The 21,654-nt window shown below is 41.3% G+C and overlaps 1 protein-coding gene and 1 non-coding gene across 2 annotated transcripts in view; both read left to right on the top strand.

Moving 5' to 3' along the window:
• Positions 1-21,654, top strand: part of ckap5 (cytoskeleton associated protein 5) — a 153,480-nt gene that overhangs the window by 122,224 nt on the left and 9,602 nt on the right. The window contains exons 36-41 of the mRNA XM_078221041.1: positions 443-622; positions 4,626-4,813; positions 7,474-7,552; positions 7,654-7,842; positions 15,186-15,323; positions 19,746-19,829. Coding sequence (XP_078077167.1) covers positions 443-622; positions 4,626-4,813; positions 7,474-7,552; positions 7,654-7,842; positions 15,186-15,323; positions 19,746-19,829 — 858 coding nt within the window. The remainder of the gene's footprint in view (positions 1-442; positions 623-4,625; positions 4,814-7,473; positions 7,553-7,653; positions 7,843-15,185; positions 15,324-19,745; positions 19,830-21,654) is intronic.
• Positions 1,013-1,121, top strand: LOC144499358 (small nucleolar RNA SNORD67). The gene has a single exon (XR_013498831.1). It is a non-coding gene; the product is annotated as a small nucleolar RNA SNORD67 (small nucleolar RNA).

The raw sequence follows: 21,654 nt of genomic DNA, 5'->3' as shown, positions 1-21,654 counted from the left end.
GGTGTACCTACACCATATGAATTACAGTGGTTCAAGAAAGCGGCTCACAAACTTGCCTCCTTGGGGGTAATTGGGAATGGACACTGAATGCTGATCGTATTAGCAGTGATGCTAGCATCCCACGAATTAATTAAAATAATTGGATGACTGAGTTCAAGTTAAGTGGAGAGACTAAAGCTGTGATTGTTGTTCAAGTTGAGAAAGTTAGGGGGAGACTTAAACTACTCATAATAAAAGGCTTTAATCAAACCGGGGAGAATGCTTTCACTGGCAAGTAGGCTGGTAACCAGATGCTATGGATGTAAAATAATAAAGCTGGCACAGGCAAGACTGGCTGAATGGCAGCCTCTTGTGCTAGTACAATGAGAATCCATTGTCTAAATGATATTCAATGTCTCTTGCATGAATTGTAGCGAATGAAGTCATCTTGCTTGGTTTTCAGATTGATGAAGTTTTGCGACAGGAGGATAAAGCTGACACCATGTCTGGTCACATTGACCAATTTCTCATTGCAACCTTCATGCAACTTCGATTAATTTATAACACTCACATGGCTGATGAAAAACTTAACAAGACCGAAATCCTGAAACTTTATAGCTGTATCATCGGGAATATGATTACGGTATAGTTTCTAATGTGCTATTTTTAAATTATTATTGTGTAAGATGTTCCTATGCTTGAACTTGGAAAATCTTATTCTGAATTTATACTGCGCGAAGTTTTAGCTGACAAAATAGATGCCTATTTGACAACAGTGGGCATAATGCATGTAACAACTAAGAAAGAAATGGGCAAGTATTCAAAACATTAAATTTTAAACAATCAGTAATGTGGTGGGCATTATTAAATTTATAAACCGTAATTCTTAAAATCCAATAGAAATGAATATTCCATTGAGTGTATTAACCTGTATTTTAAAGCTTTAATGAATCTGGGCCTTAGGTTTGTCTAGAATATGCCTGTTCAATTGAGGGAAAATCTGAATGTTTTCTGTAGCCTTTGCTGGCAAGCATGTGAGAGTGATGAGTTGCACTAATGAAGGAGCAGTTGTGCAGTGACATAGCTGCTCCTTTCTGAACCCTGAGGACTAAACAATGTGCACAGGGGCCATCTGACTCACAAATCGATGCAATTGCCACAAGTAGTAGGGTATGTAGGTGAAACATGTTAAATTTATGTAAGAGATAGACGTTTGGACTCTTGAGCCATTAACAAGTTGGGAGTTGTGGGGGGAAAAAAGCAACACCATTGTTAACATATCTAGGCAAAGTGGAAGAAAAAAGAAAATGCACATTTAGCGTTAGCATGACTTAACCAAAAATTACACTTGATCTAAAATTAGACTTGGGATCCAAAGGGAAGATGAAGCATTCGAAATATAGCATAATGAGAGCTGCAATTTAGACAGCAATGCGAGAAAACAAAAATGAAATAAATTAGAAATCCCTGAAAATATGCAACAAGAATGTTAGTCTCTGAAAAGTATTATTTGTGATAAATGCTGTCGAAATGAAGAATATGACGCTACCGCTTTTAGAAGACTCTTCTAAAGTGAAAGAAAGGTGACTACTAACATATTTAACTAGCCAAAGGAAAAAGATTGGAGCTGTGCGGGGATTGCTGCTGTGAAGTAAGGTATACTGAATATGATACAAAGTAAAAGTTACAGTTTTTGGAGTCAGGGTTCCATTCCTTTCAGGCATCCTCTGGAAAGGAATTGGATCAAAAGATGAACTCAAAGAAAGATTAATACATTTTTCAGCTTACCACTCTGTCAGTGAGGAAATCTTATTATCTGCTTCTTGCTGAGTAAGGACTCAAACCAATACTTGTAGTGTTTAATGACTAATGGTGGCCTTCCTGCACTGGGAGGAAGGAAGGCATTGAAGTGACGTGTTTGGAAATGGAAATGTTAACCTACAGATGTAATTTTCACCTAACCCATCTGGATTGGGTCAGTCTCCCACACTGCAGCCTTTATTGAGACAGTTGTCAGTTTCCTGTCAGTGGCTTTGGTGAATTGATGCCCTGTTGCCTAAGCCAGGCAGGTGTCCCACATCCTGTGGTTGTCAGCATTGCTTACTAATGGCAACAAAAAAAGGAAAACTGCTCTCCATTTGATTAGGAGTCATTTTAGTTTGTTTGCTTTTATCATTCCTGCTTTTGTGTAACCATGCATGCCATTGCCCAGTTCAGTGGTCTTATCTGGACAACAAATAGACTTACAAATTTTCCGTGCTGATGGCAGTTAAATCACTTCCCTCAATATACATGGTATGGCTCGGCTAATCTGTATTAAACTTTTGGACTAAATTGCCTGTGTCCTGAAAAGTGGGTGAGAGAATGTGTATTTCATAGGAGGCTAACCGAAACATAAGACAAAATAACGGGTGTCAGTTACCCACCTACTTGGTGTGTCCACAGGAGTAACCTTTTTTTCTTGAATACGAAGTATGAACCCGTTATCATGTGAGATTTAAGCTGGTGGAAAGTGAATCCAGTGAAACTTCACAGTAGTGTTAAGATCCCAGTTGATGTATCTGGGCAGGAAGATCCCAGAATGGAACTCTGACTCCAAAAACTGTAACTTTTACTTTTTCTTTATCAAAGGTGGACAATGCCACAGCACTGCTAATTAGTTTTAATATTTTTTAATTAAACCTATAAATGTTGGATTATAATACCATACTCCTTTACTCCCCTTTAGTTTAACAAATACACAGGTTTTAAGATTTAACGCGGATGACACAATACATTGAATCTACAATGGCCTCATTCACACATGCGCGTGTTCCTTTTTTAAAGTACACAAATTGGCTGTGGGAAAATATACACTCCTTTGAATCCAAATTAATCTCCATGGATTTCTCCCCCGAATCCCCCCCCAGGTGATTGTCATACGATTTTCCAAACTCCGTTTCCAAAACATGTCTTCTCTCGTAGTAATACCTTCACTTAACGGTTTGCATTCCAAACATCCAGTCCAGATTTTACAAATGACCATTTTCCGCTCAGCAAATCCACTGCAGGATTTTGCACCAATCCTTTTTGGATTTTTGTCTTGACTGCTTTTACACACACTCCGACCTCCAGACACCAATTGTTGCACAGTTATTTCAATTAATATCTCAAACTATAGTAAGATATCACAAACCTTGGAACCACTTCAAATATTTTTCTGACTTCTCACTATCCAGCTCCTTTTCAATTTTGTGACTTGAAAAAGCAGTATCCTGTTCTGTACCCAGTTCCTCGTGTTCTTTTAACTTCCTGGAAACTCCTCGCAAAAGAACAAAGGAAAAGATTTTTCCCTTGGGGCCTCTAGTTGCTAAGCAATGCCTGCATACTCTCCCCATGTCTGTGTGGGTTTCCTTTGGGTGTTCCAGTTTCCTCCCACAGTCCAAAGATATGCAGGTTAGATGGATTTGTCATGCAAATTTGCCCTATAATGTCCAAAGATGTGTAGATTAGGTGGATTAGTCATGGTAAATGTAAGGGTGGGGGAGTGAGCCTGAGTAAGATGCTCTTTTGGACAATCAATGCAGACTGGATGGGCTGAATAGCAGCTTTCTGCACTGTCAGCATTCTATACTTATGCCTTTTATTTATTCTTCGTGCTGTAGTGCACTCTAAGCACCACAGAATCCCAGTTGGAATCAAAACCAACCCCCACACATACAAACACATTTGTCCAGCATAAAATCTAGCTACAGGCACAGAAACAGCTATGTATTATTTCTAATGTTTACCCATACAAATATAAATCCCTTAAACCTTTGGTTTCCTTACAAAATGGTTCACAGATGCAAAATCAGTTCAGATATACAAAGAAGTTAATAGGCTTTGCTTTACCAAATCGCATTTGCTGTCAGTGGCAATTGAGAAACCCAGGCCACCATATCCTGTTATCCTAACATTCAAATAAAGGTTAAATTATTCAGTAATTCAAATAAGGAAATGACACTGGAGGCGCTTGTGATTTCAACTCAACATAAGTAAAATTGTAAAAAGTAAAATTGAGACCTGCTGCGATTTTCCAGCATTTTCTGTAAATAAAATTGAACAACTTTGAATTAAGCATAACCCAATACTTAGGGAGGTTATGGTTGTATTCAGAAGTGGAAATATGGGGTTTAAAAGAGCATTACCTTAGCTTCTAAAAGAATTGCAATGTAGCTTGATAGTTCAAATGGTTTTCTGCCTGCAAAAGATGAGCCTTATGGAAACATTCCTGCGTTCCAATAGCGACAGTTTGGATTTAGATTGCAACCTCTGTGACTTAGTATGTTTAGTAATCCCTTGTTGTGCATTGAGTACAGATGTAACAGTTTGGTTAGTTTAGTTGGTTTAGGCCTATCTGAGCAATTACAAGGATCTTTTCCTTTCTGTACTGTGACCAAGAAGTATACCAAGTGTTTTGAGTTTTTAATTGAGGAGCAGAACATTTTGTAATTTTTGAAATGATATTTACGATGTAATTACAGAATCCTCTGCATATAAAGCTATTCACTAGAACGATTTGTTCACTTGGCTGGCCTCCAGTACATCAAAGAAACAAATTGCTTTTACATCATCACTTTCTTTCCCTTGATCTGCTAAGGAATTATTTTTTTGTCTTTATTTAGTTGTTCCAAGTGGAAACGTTGGCCAAGGAGGCTTCTATGGGAGTCCTGAAAGATCTGATGCATGGATTAATATTATTGATGCTAGATTCCCGTTTAGATGACTTGGATGAAGGTCCGCAGGTTATACGATCAGTCAACCTGCTGATGGTTAAAGTTTTGGAAAAATCAGACCCAACCAACATCTTGAGGTAAAAGGGGAAAACTGAGCTGAGCTATATTAGATTATGGCCACTTATAAGCTCTTGAAGCTTGTCTCCTTTGGAACTTGGTTTAGGAACAATTATTTCAGTCAAGTGCCATCAGCATTTGAAAAGCACCCCATTATGGTACAAAATATGCTATTTGAAGTTTTAACAAGAAAAGCAAATGGTGGCAATACTCAGGACAGCCAGTATCTGTGGAGTATTGAAATTTTAAGTGTTTGTGAATATTAGTGGGGTCCTTTCTGGAACAGGATAGAAACCTTAGAAAAAAGAATATTGATTCGTACTAATTCAAGGTACTTCTATTGATCCGGGCCACATCATGAAGGGAAGATTCTAGACGAGTACCAAATGCTTTCTTGTAGAGAAGGCAGGAAAATGAGGTCAGTTACAGGTCAACAAACCGGAAAGCTGCCTTATTTGGCCCCTAGGAAAGCAGGATTGAAAACAGTGTCTCATGTCTAATTCAGAACAATGATGCACCTTAATAAGCTTTTAAATGAAAGCATTTTTGAAAGCCAGATTTCACAATTCAATCTTTCGATAAATCAGATGGACCAAAATCACTATATACTGTCCATTTCTCATAAAATAGCAGCAATTACATCAGTTTCCCTGTCACTAAGTCAATTGTACGCAAGTGTTTGAGTATGCTGTCCATTTCGCTCCATGACATTCACTACTTACTAAGAGCATGGTACTTACAATATTTTCCCAACATTTTCCAAGGCAGTTGCCATCAAGGAAGTCTCCCATGCACTGTGTTCTGTGCCATGGCTGAACCAGTGGAATGAAGTCTAACATTTAATCCCAATTGCCAATAATCACTAGAGAATGTACAAGATGCCTGCTCCATACATACATCACCTCCAAAGTCCACAAGTTTTACAGCTTCTCTGAGCATGCTCTTGGTATCTGGTACTACATAAGACTTTATTAAACTGAGTATAGAAGTAAAGATGTCCTGCTACAACTGTATGAAGCCTTGGTAAGACTGCACCTGGAGTATTGTGCACAGCTTTGGTCTCGTTATCTAAGTAAAGATATGGGGAGTGCAGCAGAGATTCCCCAAACAAATCCCTGATAAGGCAGGATTGTCTTAGAAGGAGAGATTCTCCTTAGTTAGGCCGCACTTGGAATATAGTGTTCTATTCTAGTCGCCACACTACCAGAAGGATGTGGAGGCTTTGGAGAGGGTACCGAAAAGATTTACCAGGATATTCCCTGGTATGGAGGACATTAGCTATGAGGAGAGGTTGGAGAAACTTGTTTTTTTTTCTCACTGGAGCGACGGAGGCTGAGGGGAGACCTGATAGAAGTCTACAAGATTATGAGAGGCATGGACAGAGTGGATAGTGAGAAGCTTTTTCCCAGGGTGGAAGAGTCAATTACTAGGGGGCATAGGTTTAAGGGGCAAGGTTTAAAGGAGATGTACGAGGCAGATTTTGTACACAGAGAGTGGTGGGTGCCTGGAACTTGTTGCCAGGGGAGGAAGTGGATACAGTAGTGACTTTAAGGGGCGTCTTGACAAGTACATGCATAGAGGGATATGGTCCCCGGAAGGGTATGGGGTTTAGGGTGGGCATCCATGGGATATTTTTCCTGGCTAGTGCCTAGAATCAGGGGGATGTAATTGTGGACTAAGGGGTAGACTAATTAAGACTGAGCTGAGGACAAATTTCTTCACTGAGTGGATATTGTGAACCTTTGGAATTTTTGACCACAGGGCCATGAAAGCTCGATTGTTCAGCATGTTCAAGACAGGTTTCTGGAGACGAATGACATCAAGGGATTTGGAGATAGCAGGGGAAAGTGTCGCTGAATCTGATTGGAGCAGGCTTGGTTGGGCTGAAAGGCCTACTCCTGGAAGCAAATTTTAACAAAATGGCTAGATTGCCATTTATTCATTTCATCCCTGCTGTTGAAGGAGCCTATTTGATGAGCGTCCAAGTTCTTCAACTTAGTATCAACCAGATGTAAATTATTCCTATTGACTGGATGTGGGTTTCAAACATCACTGGGAATTCCACAGCTTTCAGCATGCTTTCAAATAAAGTGTCACCTCAGCTTTAATCTTTATGTTTAATCTTAAATGGATGTTCCCTTTTCCCAGACCCGAACCATTGGAAACTATTTTAAATTCACGGGTTTAACTTTGTACTTGAAGAAATAGCAGTTATTCTTGGTTGCATGGTGGTCTTTGGAAATGAAATCTCTTTTTAGAGCTTGCTTTCCAATGGTTATCTAGTTCTGGTGTATTGTTTGAAGCTGTTCTTTATTGGAATAAAGAGTCACTTTCATGTGAAAAACTAGAAGATTGTTACTTGTGCTTGTTTGGAGTCACATGTTGGCCAGACAGAGTAAGGACAACAGATTTCCTCCCCTGAAGGACATTAGTGAACCAAGGTTGGAGAGAAAAAAGCTCCCATGATGGGGGCAGCTAAATAATAAGTAGCCTAATGATCATTAATGAGACATTCATTGGAGGCTGAAGATAGAAGGAAGAAACTAAAGTATGGCACTCCATTCAGTTACATATTTCTTTATCAAAAATCATCTTTTTTTGCTAGCTGCAATGTAGTATAGTTTTATAATTATCATGCATTCTTTATCTACTTCGCCTAAAGAAAATCTTTGCTTTGCAGTTCCTTGATTGTACTTCTACAGGATAGTCTTCTGGCTACAACAAATAACACTCCAAAGTTTTCTGAGCTGGTTATGAAGGTAATGTGCCAGTAACACTTGAAACATAAATTTTAACTTTTTTTTGCTTCTAAAATTCTATGCATTCAAATTGGTTACGTTTTGTTCATTATATTTAACAGTGTTTGTGGCGCATGATACGCCTTCTCCCAAGTATTGTGAATATTATCAACGTTGACAGAATTCTTTTGGACATACACAACTTTATGCGGATTTTCCCAAGGGAGAGGTTAAAACAAATGAAGTGCGATCTTCCCACGAGGACACACAAAACATTGCTTCATACGCTTTGCAAGCTATTGGGGCCGAAGGTTAGATGACTAATTTGCTATTTATTGTTGAATGAGCAATACATTCATTGATGTCTCTGTTTAGAGGACATGTTTTCAAAAGGTGGTATCCAAGCCAGTCTCTTTAGTTGTGTGACATAATGAGAGTAAAATGAAAAGTAAATCAAACAAGGGATTTTGTGGTTCTATGTAAATCTCTATAGAGTCAGAGGTTTACAGCATGGAAACAGGCTCTTTGGCCCAACTTGTCCATGCTGCCCTTTTTTTAAAAAAAACCCTAAACTAGTCCCAATTGCCCACATTTGGCCCATATCCCTCTATACCCATTGTACCCATGTAACTATCTAAATGCTTTTTAAAAGATAAAATTGTACCTGCCTCTACTACTACCTATGGCAGCTTGTTCCAGACACTCTCCACCCTCTCTGTGAAAAAATTGCCCCTCTGGACACTTTTGTATCTCTCCCCTCACCTTAAACCTATACCCTCTAGTTTTAGACTCCCCTACCTTTGAGAAAAGATATTGACCTTCTCTATGCCCTTCATTATTTTATATATCTCTATAAGGTCACCCCTCAGCCTCCTACGCTCCAGAGAAAAAAGTCCCAGTCTATTCAGCCTCTCCTTATAACTCGATCCATCAAGTCCTGGTCGCATCCTAGTAAATCTTTTCTGCACTCTTTCTAGTTTAATAATATCCTTTCTATAATAGGGTGACCAGAATTGCACACAGTATTCCAAGTGTGGTCTTACCAATGTCTTGTACAACTTCAACAAGATGTCCCAACTCCTGTATTCAATGTTCTGACCGATGAAACCAAGCATGTCAAATGCCTCCTTCACCACTCTGTCCACTTGTGACTCCACTTTCAAGGAGCTATGAACATGCACCCCTAGATCTCTTTGTTCTGTAACTCTCCCCAACGCCCTACCATTAACTGAGTAAGTCCTGCCCTGGTTCAATCTACCAAAATGCATTACCTCGCATTTGTTTAAATTAAACTCCAACTGCCATTCGTCAGCCCACTGGCCCAATTGATCAAGATCCCATTGCAATTGGAGATAACCTTCCTGAAAAGCCTGAAGATATCTTCAGGCTTTTCCTCCTATTATAATCATCCAAGTATTTAATGATCGACTGTTGCATTAGACACCAGATCTGGCAAAAGAGTAAATGATAGTTGTGCTCTCCAAGTCTGAGGTACCTTGCTTGCAATAGGTGTGCCAGTTTCTCAGCTGAACTCTTTCTTTGCCCACAGAATGAGAAATACCTTAAAGAACAGTTTACTTGTTCATCGAGAAACAGGTTTCAACAATTTTATATACAGAAATTGAGCTCCTTCAGTCTGTTATCCAACGAGAGAATGCTCTTTTTATGCCCAGCTGTTTCTTCTGAATTGACAATTGCGGCTTGCACTTAGCATAGCTAAATTTTAGATGTGCACAAAGGTCTGTGATGGTCAGTTGCCTAAATGAGGGTAATATGCTTTCCAGAAATGTGAGACACCTTGAGTTTGGATTTCACTTCATTTCTCTCGAAGCAGAGATATAATTGTATCCACCATTGGACTTGGAAAGACTTGCATTTGTATAGTGCCTTTAATGTAGTAAAATGCTGCAAGGTAATTCAGAGGAGCAGTATCAAACAAAATTTGACACTGAATCTCATAAGTAGATAATGGAACAGATGAGCAGAAACTAGATCAAAGGTAGGCATTGAAGAGCATCCAGAAGGAAGAGAATTTAGGGAGGCAATTCAAGAACCTGTGCCATCAGCTGCCAGTGCCCCAGCCACCAAGAATTAGTGGTGTGCAAGATACCAGAATTGGAGGAGTACAGAGGGGCAAGGCGAAGGAGAAATTTCAAAGCAAGGATGAAAGTCTGCTCAGTCAGTGAACACAGGTGATAGGTGAAGACACTGGTTCAAGTTGCATCCCTCCACTGTCACTTTTGATGTGCTGTACTGGACGAGTAGAAATTTCCTGACACAAGTCATGGTCCTTTGGTCCTCGTCACAAACTGTTTCCTACTGACTGAGGCTGAAACAAATCTTTTGCAACCTTGGTGTCTCATTTGCCCCTGAAATCAGCCTCTGACCAGTGTCAAATTCATAATTTAGCCTACCTAGTTCCATTTCCATAACATTGCCTGACTGCTGCTGTCTCAAGTCAGCTAGAGCCTTTATTATCTCTAGACTAAATTATTCCAGTGTACATATTATCAGTTTCTCACTTTCTAACAATTGTAAACAGTCATCCAAAACTCTGTGCTCTAACACGGATCGTGTCTGGTTTACCCAGTGCTCCTCTGCTCATTGAGAGTAGACCAATGGAGCGGCAATTAGCTGGGTTGGATTTGTCCTGCCGCACCACCAGTCAGGCTGATCCAGTATAGCTATAACATTGGCATCTATCCGGCAATTTGGAAAACTGGCCCAGTATGTCCTTTACACAAAAAACAGGACAAATCCAACTCCGCCAATTACTGCCCCATGGGTCTACTCTCAAAGAACAAAGAAAATTACAGCACAGGAACAGGCCCTCCAAGCCTGCACCGACCATGCTGCCTGACTTAACTAAAAACCCCTACGCTTCTGGGGACCATATCCGTCTATTCCCATCTCATTTATGTACTTGTCAAGACGCCCCTTAAAAGTCACTCCCGCATTCGCTTCCACTACCTCCCCCGGCAACAAGTTCCAGGCACCCACCACTCTGTGTACAAAATCTGCCTCGTACATCTCTTTTAAAACTTGCCCCTCGCACCTTAAACCTATGCCCCCTAGTAATTGTCTCTTCCACCCTGGGAAAAAGCTTCTGACTATTCACTCTGTCCATGCCCCTCATAATCTTGTAGACTTCTATCAGGTCTCCCGTCGACCTCCGTCGCTCCAGTGAGAACAAACCAAGTTTCTCCAACCTCTCCTCATAGCTAATGCCCTCCATACCAGGCAACATCCTGGTAAATCTTTCCTGTACCCTCTCCAAAGCCTCCACACCCTTCTGGTAGTGTGGCGACCAGAATTGAACACTATATTCCAAGTGCGGCCGAACTAAGGTTGTATAAGCGTCAACATGACTTGCCAATTTTTAAACCCAATACCCCGACTGATGAAGGCAAGCATGCCGTATGCCTTCTTGACGACCTTCTCCACCTGCATTGACACTTTCAGTGACCTGTGTACCTGTACACCCAGATCCCTTTGCCTATCAATACTAATAAGGGTTCTTACATTTACTGTATATTTGCTATCTGTATTAGACCTTCCAAAATGCATTACCTCACATTTGTCCGGATTAAACTCCATCTGCCATCTCTCCGCTCAAGTCTCCAACTGATCTATATCCTGCTGTATCCTCTGATGGTCCTCTCTGATAATACTCTCAATCATCAGTAAAATAATGGAGGGGGTCATCACCAATGCTGTCAAGTAGCACTTGCTTAACAACCTGCCCACTAATGCTCAGTTTGAGTTCTACTGGATAGAGTCACACCTGACGCAAATATTATGGTTGTTGGCAATTAATCACCTCAGTTCCAGGGCATCACTGTAGGCCTTCCTCAGGTTAGTGTCCTAGGTCCAACCATCTTCAGCTGTTTCATCAATGATGTTCCCTCATCATAAGGTCAGAAGTAGGAATGATCACTGTGTTCAGCAGCATTTACAACTCCTTGGATACTGAAGCAATGCATGTCCAAATGCAGTGAGGCTTGGACAGAGGCTGATAGTGGTTAGTAACATCTGTGCTCGGCAATAATCATCTCCAATGACAGCGAATTTAGCCATCTCCCCATAACATTCAATGGCATTACCATCGCTGAGTCCCCCACCATCAACATCCTGGGGGTTACCTTCGACTAGAAGCTGAACTGGACTAGGCATATAAATATTGTAGCTACAAGAGCAGATCAGAGGCTCGGAATCCTGCCGATGAGTAACTCGCCTCCTGACTCCCAAAGCCTGTCCACCATCCACAAGGCACATGTCAGGAGTATGATGGAATACTCTACTTACCTGGATGAGTGCAGCTCCAAAAACTCCAAGAAGCGTGACGTCATCCAGGGCAAAGCAGCCCACTTGATTGGCATCACATCCACAACACTAGTAAACTAGTATGGCAGGGGGGAGGGGATCAAAATATTAGGTCTACAAGTGTAGAGGCTGGGGACGAGCTTGGGGCTGGGACAAGGCTGGCAAAGAAGAAGAGCACTCTGGGGGAGGATGACCTCACTGGGCCTGGAGGTCTGGAGTGCTTATACTTCAATGCAAGGAGCGTAGCAGGTAAGACAGATGAACTTAGGGCCTTAATGCTCACGAGGAATTTGGATGTGGTTGCGGTGACAGAGACTTGGTTGAAAGAGGGACAGGACTGGCTGCTGAATATTCCGGGGTACAAGTGTTTTAGGCGAGACAGAGGAGGGGCCAAAAGAGGTGGGGGAGTAGCAGTATTAGTTGGAGAGCATATTACAGCGGTGCAGAGGGAGGACAATTCAGAGGGGTCGTGTAACGAGTCACTGTGGGTGGAGCTTAGAAACAGGAAGGGCGCAGTCACTATGTTGGGGGTGTACTACAGGCCCCCTAACAGCCCAAGGGAAGTGGAAGAACGGATATGTAAGGAGATACTGGATAGGTGCAGGAAAAATAGGGTTGTTGTAGTGGGAGACTTCAATTTCCCTGGTATAGACTGGAAATCGCTGAGAGCAGGGACTCTGAATGGGGAGGAATTTGTAAAATGCGTACAGGAGGGTTCTTTGGAACAATATGTAGATAGCCCGACTAGAGAGGGGGCTATACTGGACCTCGTACTGAGGAATGAGTCCGGTCAGGTCTTCAAAGTTTCGGTAGGGGAACATGTGGCAAATAGTGACCACAATTCTGTTAGCTTTAGGATAGTGATGGAAAAGGATGAGTGGTGTCCCAAGCGTAAGGTGTTGGATTGGGGGAAGGCTAACTTTAGTGGGATTAGGCAGAAATTGGCAGCTCTTGATTGGGAGAGGCTGTTTGAGGGTAAATCCACATCTGGCATGTGGGAGTCTTTTAAGGAACAGTTGTTAGGGCTACAGGACAGGCATGTGCCTGTTAAAAAGAAGGATAGGAAGGGTAGGATTCGAGAACCGTGGATAACCAGGGAAATTGAGGGACTGGTCAAAAAGAAAAGAGAGGCGTATGGTAGGTCCAGGCAGCTAAAAACGGAGGGAGCTCTGGAGGAGTACAAAGAAAGTAGGAAAGAACTCAAACAGGGAATTAGAAGAGCAAAAAGGGGTCACGAAATGTTCTTGGCAGACAGGATTAAGGAGAATCCCAAGGCATTTTATTCATACGTTAGGAACAAAAGGGTTGTCAAGGAAAAAATCGGACCTCTCAGGGAAGTGGGGAATTATGCTTAGAGCCCAAAGAAGTAGGGGAGATCCTAAATGAATACTTTGCGTCGGTATTCACAAAGGAGAGGGATGTGTTGACTGGGAGTGTCTCGGAGGGGAGTGTTGAACCGTTGGAGAAAATCTCCATTACAAAGGAGGAAGTGTTAGGTTTGTTAGAGAATTTAAAGACTGACAAATCCCCAGGGCCTGATGGAATCTATCCAAGGCTGCTCAGGGAGACGAGAGATGAAATCGCTGGGCCTCTGACGCAAATCTTTGTCTCGTCACTGGACGCAGGTGAGGTCCCAGAGGATTGGAGGATAGCTAATGTGGTCCCGTTATTTAAGAAGGGTAGGAAGGATAACCTGGGTAATTATAGGCCGGTGAGCTTGACGTCCGTGGTGGGGAAGTTGTTGAAGATTCTTAGAGATAGGATGTATGCGCATTTAGAAAGGAATAAACTCATTAACGATAGTCAGCATGGTTTTGTGAGAGGGAGGTGATGCCTCACTAACCTGGTGGAGTTTTTTGAAGAAGTGACCAAAATGGTTGACGAGGGAAGGGCCGTGGATGTCGTCTATATGGACTTTAGTAAAGCGTTTGACAAAGTCCCTCATGGTAGGCTGGTGAAAAAGGTTGGATCTTATGGGATAAAGGGGGAGGTGGCTAGATGGGTGGAGAACTGGCTTGGTCACAGAAGACAGAGGGTGGTAGTGGAAGGGTCTTTTTCCGGCTGGAGGCCTGTGACTAGTGGTGTACCGCAGGGCTCTGTATTGGGACCCCTGCTGTTTGTGATTTATATAAATGATCTGGAAGAAGGTGTAACTGGGGTGATCAGTAAGTTTGCGGACGACACAAAATTGGCAGGACTTGCAGATAGTGAGGAGCATTGTCAGAAGCTACAGAAGGATATAGATAGGCTGGAAATGTGGGCAAAGAAATGGCTGCAACCTAGAGAGGGATGCTTTGTAAATCTAGCAGCTCGAAGGATCTGATATAAAATTACTTTAAGGAATCTTAATGCAACACAGATGCTGTGTCTTTAGCACAAGCTATCCACAATTTGCACTAAACTGACATCTCAGTCAGAAATTCAGACTGTTGATTTCCATCGATGTGGACTTACACCAGTTTGAGCTACATGTCAGATGACAGCCCTTAAACAGCTTTGTGGAATTCCTGAAATACATTTGGCTTGGGTTGCTAAGCATCCAGCAGGCTGCGTTGTGTTGAGATGGAGGCAGGAGTGGAGTGTGGCTTATTGTGTAGTTGCAAACTCTGCTATTCTTGTGACTGCCTTTAAATGTAGTTTCCATTCATCATACACCCTGATCAGAGCCAAATATTCATTAGCTAACTTTGACATGCTGGGAATTTATTTCTTGAACTGCTGGCATCATGGGGATACCATGTCAAGGAAGGCATCTGGGCTAGTGTTTTGTGATATTTCACTTTCTTTGCAGATGTCAAAAGAATCCACAGAATTTTGCCTCAATGTATTGGGCAATGTCACTTGTACATGGGCTGTGGGGGAATGAGGTTTCCTATATCATACTTCTGTGGACTTTCATACTTGTCATTTGATCGGAAGTCTGGCAGATATCGCCCAGAGCAAAATGTCACTTTTTGTGAGTCGTTAATGCATGAATTGCAGCTGAAAAATCTCTTGAAAAGGAGTTGCTTCCCCAAAGTATATGTTGTTTAGCTCCAGTATTCTGGCAGCAAGTTGAGTTATGTTTTTTCCTTCTCGATACCTGCATTGAAAGAGTAATAATGCTAATAGTCTCTGAACAAGTTTTAGAATTCAAAAATGACCGATATTCATGCATTTTCACAATCCAAGCAATGTTAGAATGAACAAGTTAAAGGAATGATTTCAATATTTCATTGTTATTACAAATTGCAGAGGTTATGCGATATTTGCATCTCTAAATATAATTGGAAACAGGCAAATTAAAATGCTGTGTGATACTTAACTTGTCTCAACTATTCTTTTATACCAGATTATGGATCATCTGGTGCTGATTGAGAACAAGAATGAATCGGAACTGGAGGCCTACCTTCGACGTGTCACTAAACACTCCATGGCTTTGTCAGGTGGAAAGATTGATTCAGAAACAGAAAAGGGTGGTTCTACAATAGTATGTATCAAACTGGAAACTTGAGCAATTAAAACTTGATCGCAGCTTTGAGCCAGTGGCAGCTCTATTTGAATGTGTAAGAACAATAATATAGCTGCAAAGTAGATTATTTGAATTCTTCCTCCTTCAGTTACCTATTGTATGTAAATTGGAGTTGCTCTTATCTTGGAATGAGGGAGGGTCAGAAGTAAAGTCATAGACATCGAAGAAATTTGTTTCTTTCCTTTGCCATTTTGGCCAGGCGGTACAACTTCACTCCACTATCCGAGGCCTTGTTCTGAAAATTATCTTCTCCTCCGCCTCCTCTCCCCATCCTCCAGTCCATTACCCTTGCCTAACTATAGCAAGTTCAAAATTTTCCATTTGTCTAGCCACAACAGCCTTTTGTGGCAAATATTTCCAAATTCTCACTCCTCTGTGTGGACACGTGCTTTTTAATTTCACCCCAGAAGAACCTAGTTCCAATTCGGATTTTATTCTGGATTTTCTCAGAAGATAGCTTTTCTCTATCCCATCAGTTTTATAAAATTGTTTTTTGAACACAATTGGTTCCTCCCTTAACTTTCTATGTACTTAAATAAATGCAAACGTAGTCATAATTTAACTATTTTAGCTCCAGTATTACTCTGGCAAATCAGCATCGCATCTTCCACCGTGCTGATGTATGTATCCTACTGGGCAAGCACCTCATGAACTGAAATGTGGTTCTCCAGACGTATAAACATATAATGCTGTAAATATTCAGGTTGGGTAACATCTGAGAAGAAAGTAAATTAATGTTTGTAATCTTTGCCCTTCTGTCAGAAAAAGCAGATGGAGAGATAGGGAATGAAGAATGGAGGAAAGAACAGAGGGTAGGTCATTGATGTGGTGGTAGGTGGGTGTGATTTAATGACGAGAAAGCAATGCAGATGGTAATGGGACAGGAAAGAACCAAACAATGTCTAGAATCATCAGCGCTGCTGTTTGGAAAGAATGGGAGCATTTTTTTTATCATCTGAAATTGTTAAATTCAATACTGAATCCAGAAGGCTGTCGTCCAATCAAATAGCTAAACTTTCTCTAGTCTCTGTTTAGCTTAATTGGAGGGAAAGTGTAGATGGCTGAGAATGCAGAGATCAGGGCTTGGGATGGAGAATTATCATAACGAGGAACCAGAAGCTTGCTCATGCTGTCTATGAATCGCAGCATTAACATGCAGATACAGCAAGTGATTGGGAAGGCAACTGGAATGTTGTCCTTTATTGCAAGGGGAATAATACAATATAAACATAAGCAAATGTTGCTCAATTGTACAGGGCCTTTGTGACCTCATCTGAAGTACTGTGTACAGTTTTGGTCTCATTTGAAAAAGGATATAATTGCTTTAGGAACAGTTCAGAAAAAGTTCATTAGGCTGATGAAGATGCTTATGGGGAAAGGTTGGACATGTACTCATTGTAGCTTGGAGTTTAGAAGAATGAGAGGCAATCTTATTAAAACATAAGATTAAGGGAGCTTGACTGGGTGATGCTGCGAGGATGTTTCCCCTTGTGGGGAAAAAAGTTTAAAAATAAGGGTTTCCCACATGAGACCAAGATGAGGATTTTTTTCTCCGAGGATCATTAGTGTTTAGAATTCTCTCCAGCAGAGAGCAGTGGAGGCTGACTCATTGAATATATTCAAGGCTGAGTTAGGCAGATTCATCATAGAATTAATGGTTATGGGGGAGCAGGCAATGACATGGAGTCCAGTCACAATTCAATCAGCAGTGATATTGAATGGCAGAGTAGGTTTGAGGGGCTGAATAGCCTACTCTTTCTTATCTTATGGTAGTGGACTGAACAGAGGTGTTCAAAATGATCACTCAGGCTGTGATCTCACCACTGCAAGAGACTGCATTGTGAGTTGTGAATGCGATATACTAAATTGAAAGAAGTTTTAAATTGAAAGTGCAAATAAATCATTGCTTCACCTGGAAGGAGAGTTTGAGGCCCTGGATAATGGGAAGTCAGGAGGTAAAAGGGCACATTCTTTCCTGCATGTGCCTTGCGTGTGATTGAAAAGTGGACCCGGGTGTCACGGGGGTGTTCCCTTTGGAATGCTGGGAGGGAGAAATCCCTTGAATATGGAGGCTCCTTGGGTGGGAGATTGAGGACAAGGAGAACCTGTTTATAGTGGTTCTGGGAGAGGTGGGGAGGAATGAGAATGCAATGGGGATCAAGGAGCCTGTCAAATACAGTGGGCAACCTTTGCGGACAAAGGAAAATAGAAGTGACATTGAGATGAGATGGAGAAACTAGGAGAATGGAATAGAGTCTTTACAGAAAGTATATTCAACGAATCTGTAGAAAACCATTGTCTATAATAGATATTGGTTGGCATCCATTCCCTCCACAATCTATCCCTGACCATGATAGCCTGGGAACCTTCAGTTGCTTTGTGAACAGGGGTCTGAATTATTTCTATCCAATACTCCACATTTGTGAACAGGGGTCTGAATTATTTCTATCCAATACTCCACATTCCTTTGTCTGGCTAAACTTGTTCTTGCGTTGAACAATTCTCCATTCCAAATGCTAGGTGTGACTAAGAGCCTGTGTCAGTCAATAGTCAAGACACATGAATAGAGAGATGCAAATTTATTGTGTGTCTGTCTGTCTTTGGGGTTTTCCGTGGCTTCCCAAAGAATTAAGAAAATGAGATCAGAGAACATTAGCTTTAATCATTTAGATGTACTGAGTTAGCTGATTCCAATCCAGGTGCTGTGGTTAATCTTCATGTGAGGGAGGGGAAAATCTTTAGGATTCTGACCTCTTCTGGAAGCATCTGTATGTGGAGAAAATTAACATTAATTTATTAATGTGGCAGCATCCACATGTGTATAAAAATGGGTGAGGGTGGGGAGAGAGCACAATACCCCGAGAACATATTCCCTATCCTTGTGTTGATTTGGCTTACATTTCCAAATGAACTTTTGCAAAAGAGAGGAAGAGTCAACTTGCCAAAATAGCAGTATGTCACTATAGTTTTCTGCTCACCCATAATTGAGGAAGATTTTGCCATGGAGGAATGTGTGGAGGTTGAACTTTCAGAATGAGGAAGATGTTTCTGCTGATAAGTACTGTAATATGGTTCAGCACTCTACTGCACATATCTACAACATGGTCCTTTTATTTTCTAATTGAGAAGAGCAGTCGAGGAGTGAATAATTCATTTTTAATCAACTATATGCTGATCAAAGTTTATAAAATCTAATTGATTTTAAGAGAGCAGCTGACCTGTCAAATGCAGAAAACAATTTTCTTGGAATTAGGATTATCTGTTTCTCCAGAATTATCTTCCATAGAACCATAGAAAATTACAGCTCAGAAACAGGCCTTTTGGCCCTTCTTGTCTGTGCCGAACCATTTTATGCCTAGTCCCACTGACCTGCACTTGGACCATATCCCTCCACACCCCTCTCATCCATGAACCCGTCCAAGTTTTTCTTAAATGTTAAAAGCATTTACCACTTTATCCGGCAGCTCATTCCACACTCCCACCACTCTCTGCGTGAAGAAGCCCCCCCTAATATTCCCTTTAAACTTTTCTCCTTTCACCCTTAACCCATGCCCTCTGGTTTTTTTCTCCCCTAGCCTCAGCGGAAAAAGCCTGCTTGCATTCACTCTATCCATACCCATCAAAATCTTATACACCTCTATCAAATCTCTCCTCAATCTTCTACGCTCCAGGGAATAAAGTCCCAACCTATTCAATCTCTCTCTCTAACTCAGCTTCTCAAGTCCCGGCAACATCCTTGTGAACCTTCTCTGCACTCTTTCAATCTTATTTACATCCTTCCTGTAACTAGGTGACCAAAACTGTACACAATACTCCAAATTCGGCCTCACCAATGCCTTATATAACCTTACCATAACACTCCAACTTTTATACTCGATACTTCGATTTATAAAGGCCAATGTACCAAAGGCACTCTTTACGACCCTATCCACCTGTGACGTCACTTTTAGGGAATTCTGTAACTGTATTCCCAGATCCCTCTGTTCAACTGCACTCTTCAGAGTCCTACCATTTACCCTGTACGTTCTTCTTTGGTTTGTCCTTCCAAAGTGCAATATCTCACACTTGTCTGCGTTAAATTCCATTTGCCATTTTTCAGCCCATTTTCTAGTTGGTCCAAATCCCTCTGCAAGCTTTGAAAACCTTCCTCACTGTCCACTACACCTCCAATCTTTGTATCATCAGCAAACTTGCTGATCCAATTTACCACATTATCATCCAGATCATTGATATAGATGACAAACAACAATGGACCCAACACCGATCCCTGCGGCACACCGTGGTAAATTCCACAGCTACTGAAATTTCCGGGTGGTACAAGTACCAGTTTAGATTTTTAAATGTTATTGTCAGTATTGTAAATTCATATATTTCTTGTAGGAAGATAAAGAATCAAAAGCAAAGATAAGTGAAACCTTGGCAGAAATATTCAAGAAGATTGGATCCAAAGAAAACACAAGGGAGGCAAGTTGAATTTTTCTGAACATTCAAAAAAAACCCTCAGATTTGTGCACTAATGCTGGAATTGGATTTAACATGCCATGGACCTGGGTCATGAACGATGTCTGTGCCACTACTGAAATATTTCAGTTCAGTTCTGTACTTATGACTAAACTACCTTGATCTTTGCCATCTGATGTGTTCCCTACAGGGACCAATAACTTTTAAAGGGCAAAAACTGGCTGAAAGGATCAAATGACAAGATTTTTAAGTTCTAAAACTTATTACACCAAACAAAATGCAACATTGACTAAAGAAACACTAGTTCTATGGGCAACTTCAACTCTAGATTACAGAAGTGCTCACCCAGTTACCTTTTTAAACAACTGAAAATTCCCACTGCAGTTATACTTGTGTAAGATGTGCGGGCTCGGTTGATTGGCCATTCTAAATTGCCCCTTAGTGTCCCGGGATGCATAGGTTAGAGGGGCTAGTGGGTAAATATGTAGGGATATGTGGATAGGGCCTGGGTGGGATTGTGGTTGGTGTAGACTTGATGGGCCGAATGGCCTCTTTCTGCACTGTAGGATTCTATGATTGTCCCTTAATGGACACTTTACTCTCTCCGAACCAGTCCAAGGCCATTCTCTGCTTCTAACGGCAATTCCTTTCCCAGCTGGGTAACTTAAGAGTTCCAGGACTGAGTTTCATGATGAGCGTTACTCTGGAGATTCCCACCTCTAGCCAAATCTTCCAGCCTCGTTTAAATCCTCACAGATTTGATCCCTTCAATCTGAGCACGAGCACAAGCACCAACCTATCTCCTGTGTAGTGAATAATAAAGAAAGTATTCACATTACTTCAGGTGCGGGACTCTCCGATCCTTCTTCCCCTCCTGTTCGCAATTCAGAAACAAACCATTCAGACCAGCAGGTCAATGCTTCACACAGGCTGCCTCCAACCCTGCTTCATTGAAGCATTTTTCTATTCCTTTCTCCCGCATGTTTTGAGGCTTGTCCTCCTATGCTACTCATCATGCTGCTCCATGTGGTAATAGGTTACACATTCTAACCACATTTTGGGTTTTAAAAAATGTATTCATGGGTTGTGGGCACTGCTGAACAGACCAGCATTTGTTGCCCATCCCTAATTGCTCTTTAAGATGGTGGTGTGCCATCTTGAACCGCCGTAGTCCATCTGGGAACTTTTCTGTGGTGGTTTAATACAGCTGGGCAGCTTGCTAAGTTAAGGATCAACCACGTTGCTGTAGTTCTGGAGTGATATATAGGCTGGACCAGGCAGGCCTCCTCCCCAGAGGACATTAGTGAACCAGATGTTTCTACGACAATCTATTGTATGATGGTCACCATTACTGAGGCTAGCTTTCAATTCCAGATTTTTATTGATTGAATTTAAATTCCACCAGCTACCATGCTTGGATTGCAATAAAAAGAGTATCGGAAAAATCTAGCAAGTCCGGCAGCATCTCTGGGGAAAAATAACGTTTTGTGTCCAATGTGGCTTTTTGGAACTGATTTGAACCCGTGTCCTCAGTTATTAACCTGGCCTCTGGATTATTAGTCAAGTGACATCAGCACTAAGCCACTGTCTTTGGTAAAAATATATTTCTCCTGCATTTTCTATTGGAATTATTGGTAATCTGTTTAACTAGCTTAATTATGGTCTCCCCTCAAATGGCAGTGTCTTCACTTTGTTTACCTTATCAATTCCCTTTCACAAGATTGAAAATTTCTCAATTCTGATGAAATGGCCACAGACCTGAAACGCTAATTTTGTTTCTCCCCACAAGTGCTGCCTAACCTGAGTATTTCCAGCATTTATTTTTAGT

Source organism: Mustelus asterias, chromosome 9 (assembly GCF_964213995.1).
Source record: "Mustelus asterias chromosome 9, sMusAst1.hap1.1, whole genome shotgun sequence".
NCBI lineage: Eukaryota > Metazoa > Chordata > Chondrichthyes > Carcharhiniformes > Triakidae > Mustelus > Mustelus asterias.
The sequence above is the reverse complement of the archived record's forward strand: the minus strand, read 5'-3'. Positions and strand labels throughout refer to the sequence as shown.